The following is a 12,976-nucleotide window of genomic DNA, read 5'->3' on the forward strand; positions in this document are numbered from 1 at the left end:
CATCTGGTACTCTCTGGAGTTAGTTGTTATAGTTGTCTCTGGTTGGAGCTTGTTCCTCCTGTGATTCTGTTAGCCTCTGTCAGCAGTCCTGGGAGTCTAGCTCTCTCCTGAGTCTCAGTGGTCAGAATACTCTCTGCAGGCAAGCTGTCCTCTTGCAGGGAAGGTGCACAGAGGCCTGGTGTTCAGATCTGCCTCCTGGCTGAAGATGTAGGCCCAAAATGGGGCCTGTCCCAGAAGATGTGTCACCTCTGCAGTTTGCACACTCACCTGCATAGGCTAGACTCCAAGGGACCCTGGACACAATATGTCTCTCTCACCTGCTCTGGCAGGCAGAGCCCTCACAGGTGGCCACCTATACTCTGGCAGGAAAAGTGCCCAGATGTCTGGAGCCTGAAACAGGGTTTGTCCCAGAAGCTAGATTGCTTCTGTCTATCCCAAAGCTGCGTAGCTTCTGTAGTCCACACTCTCACCAGTGCAGACTGGAGCCTGAATGAGCCGGAGCAAAGATGGTTCCCTTACCAGCTAGTGCAGTGAGAGCCCTCCCAGGCGAACACCTCTGCTCTGATGGGGATGGTGCCTGGGTGTCTGGAGCCAGACCCGGGGTCTGTCCCAGAAGTTGTGTTGGTTCTGCAGTCTGCCCTCTCCCTGGCAACGACAGGAGCCTATGCGCACAAGAGCAAAGATGGCTCCCTTACCAGCTCAGGCAATGAGAGCGCTCCCGGGCAGACACCTCCGCTCTGGTGGGGATGGTGCCCTGATTTCTGGAACCTGAAGCAGGTTCTGTCCCAGAAGCTGTGTTGATTCTGCAGTCCATGCTCTCCCCGGCAATGACTGGAGCCCGGGCATACTGGAGCAAAGATGGCTCCCTTACCAGCTCAGTAGATCTTGTATTCTCAAGAATGCATTTTAAAAATGTGTGTGTGTGTACACATGTCTGTGTAGTGTCTGCCTGTGAGTTTTATGTGCACTTATTTGTGCAGGCACACTTTCTGGAGATCAGAAGTAAGCATGAGGCACCTGCTGTCTGCTGTTGCTCTTCACTTTAGGTTTTGCACATGCTTTCTCAGTGAGACGAGGTCACTGGTTGGCACTGAGCTCGGGACCTGCCTGTTAGGAGATAGGCCACAGTGTTAGGGTATCTGTTTAAAAAAAATTATCCATTTCCTTTAGATGTTCCAGTTTTGTGCTTTTGTGATTTTCCATTTCCTTTAGCTTTTGAAGTAAGGCCTAGTGATTTTTTTTTTTTTTTAATTTCCTGAGTTTCTGTTGTGATATCTCCCTTTTCATTTCTGATTTTGTTAATTTGGATATTGTCTCTATGCCTTTTAGTTACTTTGGCTAATGATAATCTATCTTACTGATTTTTCTCAAAGAACCAGCTCTTGCTTTTGTTGATTCTTTGTATTGTTCTCTTTATTTATAATTGATTGATATCAGCACTGAGTTTGAATATTTCCTGCCATCTACTCCTCTTGGTTTTGTTTGTTTCCTTTTGTTCTAGAGCATTCATTTATGCTGTTAAATTGCTATATGAGATCGCTCCACTTTCTTTATGAAGGCAGTTATTGCTATGAACTCTTAGCACTGTTTTCATTGTGCCTCATAAGTTTGGGAACATTGTGCCTTCATTTTCATTGAATTCTGAAAAGTCTTTCATATCTTTATTTCTTCCCTAAGTGATCATCGAGTAGACAGTTGTTCTGTTTCCATGAGTATGTGGGTTTTTGTTATCTCTGTTGTTGAAGTCCAGCCTTAATCCATGCTGATCTGATAAAATAAATGGAGTTATTTCATTCTTCTTGTGTGTGTTGAGGCTTGCTTTGTGTCTGATTCTGTGGTCAGTTTTGGAGAAGATGCAATGAGGTGCTAAGAAGAAGGCATATTGATTTTGGTTTGGTTTGGTTTTGGGATTTGTTTGGTTTTGGTTTTGGGGGTTTTGTTCTTTTGTTTGTTTAGGTTTTGGGTGAAATTCTCTGTAGATATCTATTAGATCATTTGGTTCATAACATCTGTGAGTTTCATTGTTTCTCTGTTTAGTTTTTGTTTCGATGACCTCTCCATTGGCGAGAGTAGGGTGCTATTATTGTATGGGGTTCAGTGTATGATTTGAGCTTTAGTAAAGTTTTTTTTTACAAATGTGGGTGTCCCTGCATTTGGGGCATACATATTCAGAATTGAGACATAGCTTGGTGAATTTTTGCTTGATGAGTATGAAGCATGCTTCCATACCTCTTTTGGTTAATTTTGATTAATAGTCTATTTTATTAGTTATTAGACTAGCTTCCCACCTGTTTCTAGGATCTATTTGCTTTGTAAATCTTTTTGTATCCCTTTACTCTGAGGCAGTAACTATCTTTGTTGCTGTTTTTCTTGTCTGCAGCAGAATGATGGAACCTGTTTATGCATACAGTTTGTTAGCTTGTATCTTTTTATTGGATAATTGAGTACATTGATTTTGAGATATATATTAGTGACCAATGATTGTTAGTTCCTGTTATTTTGATGTTGTAGGTGGTACTCTGTGTGTGTGTGTGTGTGTGTGTGTGTGCGCGCGTGCGCGCGCGTCACGCAACTACATTTGGGTTTTCTGTGAGACGATTAATTTCTTGTGTTTTTTAGGGTGTAGTTACTCTCCTTGTGTTGGAATTTTCCTTCTAGTTTCCTCTGTAGGGCTGGATTAGTAAAAAGATAATTGTTTAAATTTGGTTTTGCTATGGAATATCCTGGTATCTCCATCTATGGTGATTGGGAGTTTTGCTAGGTATAGTAGTCTGGGATGGCATCTGTCTCTCAGGGTCTGCAAGACATTTGTTCATAGTATTTTTGGCTTTTAAAGTCTCTTTTGAGAAGTCAGGTGTAATTCTGATTGGTCTGCCTTTACATTTTCCATGGCCTTTTCCCCTTGCAGCTCTTAATATTCTTTCTTTGTTCAGTAAATTTAATGTTTTATTATATGGCAGGAGGATTTTCCTTTCTGGTCCAATCTATTTGCTCTTCTGTAAGGTTCTTGTACATTTATGGCCATCTCTCTTTAGGTTAGGGAAGTTTTCTTCTATCATTTTTTTTAAAGATATTTCTTGGCCCTTTGAACTGAGAATCTTCTCCCTCTTCTACTCCTATTATTCTTAGGTTTGGTCTTTTTGTAGCGTCCCAAATTTCCTGGATATTTTAAGTTAGGAAGTTTTTACACTTGGCATTTTCTTTTGTCTGTTGTGCCAATATCTTCTATGATATCTTCTTGCCTGAGAGTCTCTCTTCATCTCTTATATTCACTTGGTGATTCTTGCATCTATAGTTCCTGTCCACTTTCCTAGGTATTCCATGGCCATGGTTGCCTCCATTTGTGTTTTCTTTATTACTAGTATTTCCATTTTTAGGTCTTGGATCATTTTATTCATTTCCTTTACATCTTTGCTTGTATTTTCCTGTATTTCTTTAAGGGATTCATTTGTTTCCTCTGTAAGGGCTTTTACCAGTTTGATTATGTTTTCTTGTATTTCTTTAAGGGGTATCTCCATCTATGGTGATTGGGAGTTTTGCTAGGTATAGTAGTCTGAGCTGGCATCTGTCTCTCAGGGTCTGCAAGACATTTGTTCATTGTATTTATGAACAATACTATGTTCATACTAGGTTATTTATATCCTGTAAAGGCCTCTATCATCTTCATGAGATGAGATTGAAGGTCACAGTGATACTCTTAGGTGTGTTAGGACATCCAGGGTTTGTTGTGCTAGAAGAGCTAGGTTCTCATGGTGTCATACTGTACTGGCTTCTGTCGATTATGTTCTTGAGCTTGCCTTTCGCCATCTGGTTGTCTCTGGTATTGGCTGGCTTGATAGTTCCTGGGTGTCCCAGGTTAGAGCAGGCATCCCAGGAGGCAGGCAGAGTTGTTGGGTGAGAATGGGTGTGCTGATTCTGGATTGAAGGTGGAAGTGTAGGCTGGAAAGAAGATGGAGCTCCTGTCGGGTGGAGTAGCGCTCAGTGCTGCTGGGTTTGCCAGGGCCCTGGGCATCTCACCTGTGTGTTCTGGTTGAAGTAGGCATCATGGTAGGTGGGTGGAGTGGGGTGGGGATCGGTGTGCAGATCTGCAGTTGCATGTGGATGTGTGGAAATTTGATGTTTTCTAGTGCATAAAATTAACTGAGTCAGGATGAGCCCTAACTACAGTTGTTCATGATACACAGAAGAGTAGGACTTCAGGGCTGCTTCATGCAGTAAAACCTAAAGACAAATTTCAGCTTAGATGTTAGCAATGGGAGATCTTTTGGTGCTTATTTATTCACTTACGTAAGGATTAAATTCAGGAGCCCTCTGTGCTAGGCAGAGTCCTACACTGAGCTGCTTCCTCAGCCTGTTCTTTTTGTTTGTTTAACCTGTCCTTCAGTTATGTGAAGGACATTAGATTGTTTATCCAGATACTGAAACATTATGGTACAGTTTGTGGAAGGGTTGGTGACAGCACTTATAGTCTCATCTTGTCTTAATAAAGTCATAATCAGATTTTTGTCTCAATGAATAATTAGGATAATATAACTTCTTATCCCTGGTCACTTTGTTAATTTTATAGATAAAAGCAAAAATACATAGACAAATAAAATTTAAAAATAGATATATTCCTGGCCTTTGTTTTTGGTGGTGGATTTTGTTTTGTTTTCATTTGTTTGTTTTGTTATCCTCATGCATTTGTGATTTATTGAAAAGATTCAGAATCTTTGTTTCCTGAATGACTGGAGATTGAGCCTAGGGATGGCCTCATGTGTGGTAGGCTAAGTGCATTACCACTGAGCCACATCCTTTTACTGTATCTTTTTTTGTTTTTTTAATTGAAAATAGTTTTTCTTTTAAATAATGTATTCTAACTATAGTTTCCCTTCCTCTAGCTCTTCCTAGATCCTACCCACCTACCATATCCACACCTTTTATTTCTCTCATAAGAAAACAAAGGGGCATCTCAAAAAGAAAGAATATAAGATTTTTTTTTAAAAAAATAACTGAAATAGGACAAAACTAGTAAATGGAAAGGAAAAAAGAAGTGCCAAAGGAAAGGTATAGGCAACACATAGGCACAGAGACATTCACATTCCCACACACAGAAAATCCATAAAAACAAAATTGGGAACTGTAATATATACGAAAGGACGTGAACAGTTAAAACTAAACTAAACTAAACTAAAAGAAATACCTGATAACATAAGAGACAGAACCTACAAATACCATTGAACTGATATGGGATATACCTTAAGTGGAGTTGTATAGCCAGTGAGACTCCATTAGAGAAAACTAATTTTTTTTTTTTTTTTTTTTGTGAGTGGTTGTGAATTGGAGGTAGCTTCTGGGTTGGGGATGGGGTATCATTTCTACTTCCTCCCTCAGCACTGGGACCCCATCTGGCTTAGACCTGTGCAAACCTTGTGCATGTAGCAACAGTCTCTGTGAGGTAATATGTGTGTTGGTAGAAGTTCTTTAGGAATGCTGGATATTTGACCTTAACTGTTCTTAATCCCAGGAGGTGTTCCTCTATATTTTCTATACATGTTTTATAGTTCTAGTTATAGTGATGTTTAAGTCTTTTGATCTGTTTTTAGTTTATCTTTCTATATGGTATAAGGTAATGGTCCAACTTAATTTAGAAATTTTATAACAAATAATCCAGCTGTCCCAACACATCTTGTTGAATAACTGAGTGCTTTTCCCCATTGAAATGTGTTGGGATGGGAATGGGGTATGGGGCAATGAGACAAGTTCTCATGAAGACCAGGCTGCCTTTGACTTCACTGTGTAGCTAAGGATGACTTTGGACTTTCTGGTTCTCTTTTCTCTACACCCAGAGAATTTGGATTTCAGGCATGGTTTACTATACCTGGTTGTATACAGTACTAAGGCTTAAACAAGGGTCTCCAACATGCTAGGCTGCCAGTTGAACTATATCTCCAGCACCCTGTTGCATGTTCTTGGCACTCTTTTAAAAATAACTGGATGATATTTGGAGGGACATATTTCTGGGTTGTTTTATTTATTGCTCTGTATGTCTGTCAAAACTCATGATTATATTTCCATAATAAATGTAAAATTAAACGGTGTGCATCTTCACACACTTCCCAGGATTGTTTTAGGTATTGCAATCAACATTTTTTTCAAAGTGTGTTGAATTACATTGGTACCTGTAGTCCAGACTGATCTTGAACTTAAGTTTTCTATGCCTATGCTCCTGGAAAGGATCAGCAGAACTCACAGCCGTCTGTATGCTGTGATTTATGCAGCAGAAAACCTTTTAATTCTGGTCACATTTGGCCCATCCTAAATTTCCATTAAAAATTAATTTTAAAATTATGTATGTATGTGTGTCTAAAATGAAATTTTACTCAACTGCAAAGAATGAAAATAAGCCAGAGTCAGAATGTAATGTCACATGCAGAATCTGGATTAAAATTTATTTATGAACATGCATGTATGTTGGCCATGAGTGTAAGCAGAGTACATGGGAGGGGAGGAGGTCTGCAAGGAGGGGGCATGGAAGCAAGAGAAGGCAATCAGATTTATAGGTAACATGAAAATGGGAGGAAGGGCTGTTGGGAACAGGGATCTGCAGGGAGGAGAGGTCCACAGGGATGACCTGTGGGGAGGAGGGGGAAGAACAAAGCAGAGTGAATGTGCCTGAAAAGTCTGTAATGAAGCCCAGCTATTCTGCGTGATAGCAATGAAGAGATGTGGAAAAGTATACAATTAGTATTTGTGCGTTAAATGCGTGTCAGTATTCTGATATATCCTAGAGACACTATAGCATGTCACTGTAATGTGGTCTTTTTTTCTATTAATTTTTTGTGGTGGGCTCAAACTCTTGTGCCTACTAAGCAAGTATACTTGCATTGGGCTACATCCACTGCTCACTGCAATATATTTTCCCCCCAGGATTTGTTTGATCATGACACATACTCAGACTAATTTGAAATATTTAAAATATATAGAACTTGAAAAGTTGTAGTTATATTTTCTATAGCTGTGTACCCGGAATTAAAATGTTCAGCTAATGCATTATGTATTGAATTTTAGCCTTCTTGTGGTCTTAATTTGTTTACACAACAGTTAAAAATGATATTTGAGGAAGGTAGCTTGTAATAACTATTTGCTGTGTAAGTGTGAGCACCTGAGTGGGGATCACCAGAAATTATGTAAAAGCTAGATATGCTGGAGTGTGCATATAACCCTAGTCCCTCAGAAATTATGTAAAAGCTAGATATGCTGGTGTGCGCATATAATCCTAGTCCCCCAGAAATTATGTAAAAACTAGATATGCTGGTGTGTGCATATAACCCTAGTCCCAGTGGACAGAGGCAGCCATTGTAGAGGAAGTGAGGAGCTTCCGATTCAGTGAGAGACACTGTCTCAAAAACAAGGTAGCAAGCAATAGAGGAGTTGGCTCAAGTCACCTCTACACACACATGCACAAGGTGAGCACACACATGGAAACCACAGGCAATATGTTTGCTATTCTCCATATCCGGAAAGATAAGTGTAAATACTTCTCACTGTTGTTTTCTCACTGAAGATCAAAATAGAGGAAATAGGCTTTGTGCCAAGAATTTTTCACAAAGAACGAAATGATTGGATTACAACACACAAGGAGAAAGACTGCATAGTGTCTCACAGTTTCAGGGCAGATGTCATCCATCATGACGTGCATGGCAGCACACAGGCATTACTTGAACAGGAGCAGGAAGGAAGGCCAGGTTATAAACCATCATGACTGACCCTCACTGACATACTTGCTCAGCAAGGCTCCAGGTCCTAACAGAGGTTCTCAACCTTCCCTAATGCTGCTACCCTTTAATACAGTCCCTCATGCTGTGGTGACCCCTAAATATAAAATTTTCATTGCTGCTACTTCATAGCTGTAATTTTGCTAGAATTATGAATCATAATATAAATATCTGTGTTTTCCAGTGGTCTTAGGTGACCCCTCTTAAAAGGTTATTTGACACCCTCCCCCCAAAAGGATCATGACCCACAGGTTGAGAACCACTTTCCTAAAGGTTTTACAACCCTCCAAAACAGGGACCATACAGGGGCCAAGTATTCAAACATAAATTTATGTAGGATATCCTCCCTGTAACAACCACCATCTATTTATTCAGCAATCATTTAACAGCTTCAGTTGTCAGGTGGTTTTGCTAATCCCAAGGATAGACATCCCAGTGTTACAAATGTAAAATAGGACATGTTCAAGAGTCCTACTTTAATAGAGAGGCACACAGTTGTCTTAGGGTTTTTATTGCTGTGACAAATCACCGTGACCTTATGTAACTAGGAGGGAAAGGTTTATTTTGATTACACTTGCACAGCAAAGAAGTCAGGGCAGGAACCTAGAGACAAGAGCTACTGCAGAGGCCACAGGGGAGCTCTACTTGCTTAGCCCGCTTTCATACATACCCAGTACCTCCAGCCACTGCCCACAATGCAGGGCTAGGCCTTCCCACATCAATCGTCAGTCAAGAAAATGCACCACAGGCTTACTACAGGCCAGTATGGTTGTCTCAAGATTCTTCTTTCCAAAAAACTAGCTGTGTCAAGTTAACACAAAACTAGCCAGCACATTGTAAACACACCATGTGGCCAGTTAAAAGTATAGCTTGTTAGCTGAGCAAGCACAGAGAGGTTTCTCCTGGGAAGCTTGCTAACTGACCATGAAGCAACAGACAAGAATGAGTTGGGAGGTTCAGACTCAAAATGTCCTTCTGTCGTTTTAGAGTTTGAATATATTTTTATACTAACTTAGAACTTAAAATATGTCTGTCAGACTGAGATTTTCTTTCCTGATCACAGCTGATGATACAAACTCTTAGTTCCAGGGTCCCGCATGGTGGCTTTGCCAATATTATGGGTGGAAGTGGTTTGCAAAACTTTACAATTGCTGCTGTGCCATATACTCCAAATCTTTTACCAACTTCCAGCACATGGTAAGTAACTTATTCAAATGAATTATAGAATATTTTTACTCATTTTAAATCATCAGAAGTAATTGCTGTAATAAGGAAGAAGAAATAACGCCTTCAGTAGTTGCATTCCATTGCTCTGTTATGGTGTTATTATCTTTGAGAAGGTATCTTTTTTTGTTAAGCACCTTCATTAAAATACACAATACATAATTTCTCTATTCCTCCCATATATTCTTCCTTCCCTTCCATATTCATGGAGTCTTCTTTAATGTTGTTACAAATACATATCAATGAATTCATATAAGACTACAACTACCTATGGGGTCTTTTCAGTATAGATGTTATGTATGTCAATAGGGTGACTATTGGTATTGGAAATGAGTTAGGTAGCTCATCCCAGGGAAAGAACAATGCTCCTTCTCTCAGCTGCTGTTGCTTGTAGCTCTTCAGCTAGAGGTCAGGCCCTGAGAGGTTTCCCCCATCCACATCAGGATGCCAACCATTGTTGGATTGTTCAGGTCCTGTGTAGGGACCCATATTGTTGGGAGTTTGTGACAGGCTGCTTCCCTGTTATGTATAGCTAGATGTCACAGTCTCACAGCAGACTTCCTGGTCCTCTGACTCATAAAATCTTTTCATCCCTCTTGTTGATGCCCCCTGAGCCTTATGTGCAGGAGTTGTGTAGTAGATGTATCACTGGAGATGGGGCATCCCATAGTCAGTTGTCTTCTGCACTGTGACTAGTAGCTGTCTGTAAAAAGCAGCTTCTTTGATGAGGGTGGAAGTGTACTGCACACTTACCTAGGTCTGCGTCATATGTGTTGGCTGTGGTTCCTGGTAGGAAAAAGGTCTAGGGTTGGAGTGAGACCCAAAGGAAGGGAGCTGAGATAAGAAGAGGGCCTGATGCTGGCAGTGGTCCAGAGTGACTGAACCCTGTCTGCCTGACAGTGTGCTCTGCGGTGTTTCTGTAATGGAAGGAGAGCTTCAACCATAATCTCTCCTCAGAATTTTGGAACTACAAATGAATTAGTGGCTTAAGTTTGTGTCATCTTCTAGTAGGGAGAACTTGGAAGAAGGCACAAACCACCTAAAACTTAATTGGTTCTCACTAATGTTAAAATGCCGTGGTGTCATTCAGTTGCATCGACACTTTCATGTGTATCACCCTGTTACTTGTTTTTAATCTGGAAATTTACTTCATCTGCTCATTTGCATTCTGGGAGGAGCCGCAGTTCTTCTTAAACATCACTTGAGGGTTTTCCAATTTCAATGCAAATTTGAGAGAATGGTTTTATGTTAATTATAAGCAGTGTTTTTACTGCTAGATAAAACAAGGAATTTCAGAGATTCTCTGTTTAATGGTGTCTATTTTTTTTTTAAAGCATCAACATGCTCAAGTTACCTGAATACCCAAGTAAAGAAATACTCAAGGACAGACTCCTTGTAGCACTGCATTGTGGCAGCTATGGTTATACAATGGCATAATGAAGCCTGGAAGACTCGTCTGACAACCAATGCACAATCCACAGTGACAGAAGTAATTTAGGCAGCTGTCAGAAAGGCAACCTCGCTTCAACCCACAGGCAGAGAGCGCCTGCTTAAAATTCATAACGAATCAGGTTTTCTATTTTACATTTCTTTTCCATGTTTTGTTTTTCTATGTTGTGATACAATTAGAAAATATAAAATCATAGTAAACTTCATTTTTTAAAATGCTAATTGGAAGTAAACACTGTCCTTTTTTTTTTTTTTTTAAGTTTCTTTAATCTTATCTAAAACTCTTAAGACAAACTCTTTTTCTACATTCCACCTCTGCTGTGAACCTGTCTAGTTTAAAGGGTATTTTCTGTAAATTATATGAGGACATCCAGCTGGTGTGTTCTATTGCATGTAAAGTACCATTTATATTTTGGAAAAATATATAGAATGGATTACTTTAGATTGTGTAAAGCCATAAATATGTATTTTCCCACATTATACTTATATTGCAATGGGTTTTATTTTTTTGTTGTTGTTTAGCTTTTTAGTATTTTGATACATGGTATAAAGTTTAGACTGGTGTGCTGAACAATGGATAAAGTGATACCTAATTTATATATTAAAGCTTATACTATATGAATTATTTGCATCTTTCTGTGCTCGGTTTCATGTGTGTGTATATGTACTGTTTGGTCTCAGTTTTTCTTATGCCTTAATTTATACTGAAAATAAAATTAAAATATATTTATCTTATATTTCTTTATTTGATCTAAGCTTGATGACACACTTGAAGTAATATAATCTTCAGATTAAAGCTTAAATATGTAATGTTTTCTTAAGTTTGCTTATATGACTAAAATGCTGTTTTAAGTGGTGTGTGCCTGATAGAAAGCATTGGGTGGACATTTTGGAAAAGGCACAGTGGACTAGCTGAGCATAAGTAGTTATAGCCTGGCTTTACGGGGGTAGGAATGCACACACATACATGCTGACATTCTGACATTTACAACTTTGCCACTGGGAGCAAATAAAAGATCTGGTCTTGGGTAAAGTGAGTGGCACATGTGGCATTTCTCACATGAGCATCGGACTATTTGTGTAGCAGTATTTGAGACAGAGATCCATTGAAAACAGCAAATTAGAACACAAAGTACACATAAACAGAGTATCTTTTGGGGTCTTGTTTATTTGCAATAAGTTTAATATAAGAAAACAGATTGCATTAAAAAAGAAATTTCTTAAAACTAGCTCTAACATTAAGATTCAAGTACTTTTTTTTTTTTTTTAATTATAAAAAAGGTTACTACCTGTTAAAACATTACAGCAAACCTAGCCTTTGACTTTATCATGGCCTCTATTTGTGATTCTAGAATCTGTCAGTTCTCAGCAGCAGGACAAATTTCAGCAACATGGTGTGGTCCCTGCACAATACTCAGGTTAGAAGCAGGTTGTTCTTTCTAGCTCAGCAGTTTAAGTGCGTGGCTGCCTCTCGGGCAGGAGTAAGCTCCCAAGCTCAGATTTTGTTGTGTCCTAAATTAGGATACAACTTGTGTAAGTTAGGATGCAGCACATGTGGCATCACAAGCTGAATGTCATTTAATGATCTCTCCCTTTTAGTCAGTTCTGTTTTGAGAGGTTGACCAAAGATGTTAAGACATTGATGTCTTTGTCGTCATCATAAATGGGTTTTTTATCTTAGTGTGGATTCACAAGTCAGCTTCACAGGAGCCAAGAAAGAAACATCCATTATCAATTGAATAGTGTTCTTTCTAACACATAAGTGGGGCCACTCAGTAGTCATTGAATGCTGTGTAAAATGTGAGACAGTATACTTCAGGGGACTAATATGGAGAATAACCTTGAAAGACTGAGGCTTACTTATCAAGAGTCCTTGTAAGTGAACCATTCAAAATCAAACTGGGCTTTAGGCAACATAGACTGTAGATTAAAATTATGATTTTATGTATATATGACATAATGCTGTAAACAAATACAACTGCAATTCCTTAACTAGCTTTTCCCCAAATAACCACACAGAAACCTTTTAATATTTCAAAGTTAAGGCCTTAGCTGGCAGACTCTCAACTAGCTCATCTTTTTTTAACCCAGCCACCTCGCCCCATCCAGCCAGGTAGCTAGCTATACCTTCCAGGCCTGTACTCCTGTCCATTTCAGACCTTCTTCTTCCTCTTCCTCCCCTTCTTCCACTTCCTCCTCCTCCTTCCAGGACTCCTTTCTCCCAACTAATTGGCTATCAGATTTTTTTTTATCTGATTATCAAAGATTGCCTTAGGTAGGTGAGGAAGAGCAGAGACACAATTTCATATAGCATACCCCAACAATAGACAGTTTAATAGTATTGAATCCATCCACTGTGTATAGGGTGTGTTGGTGTTGTGGTAAGAACAGATCTTTGGAATATAAGGACTAAAGTGTTGAGTTCTGGAATGCTGTCGAGGTAAATAAGAGTCCTTGTAGCTGGATGTGAGAGAGCATGGCAGAGTAGGAGGGAGGAAGCATAGGGCTGTCAGGAAAAAAACAAAAACAAAAACAAAAACAAAACA

General features: G+C 39.4%; 1 protein-coding gene across 1 annotated transcript in view; it reads left to right on the plus strand.

Moving 5' to 3' along the window:
• Hace1 (HECT domain and ankyrin repeat containing E3 ubiquitin protein ligase 1) overlaps nucleotides 1-11,165 on the plus strand; it is a 118,143-nt gene extending 106,978 nt beyond the window's left edge. Inside the window, exons 23-24 of the mRNA XM_021204341.1 lie at nucleotides 8,841-8,954; nucleotides 10,316-11,165. Of these exons, the coding sequence (XP_021060000.1) occupies nucleotides 8,841-8,954; nucleotides 10,316-10,418 (217 nt within the window). The 3' untranslated portion in view covers nucleotides 10,419-11,165. The remainder of the gene's footprint in view (nucleotides 1-8,840; nucleotides 8,955-10,315) is intronic.
• The last annotated feature ends 1,811 nt before the right edge of the window (nucleotides 11,166-12,976 follow it).

Source organism: Mus pahari, chromosome 9 (assembly GCF_900095145.1).
Source record: "Mus pahari chromosome 9, PAHARI_EIJ_v1.1, whole genome shotgun sequence".
In the NCBI taxonomy this organism is placed as follows: domain Eukaryota; kingdom Metazoa; phylum Chordata; class Mammalia; order Rodentia; family Muridae; genus Mus; species Mus pahari.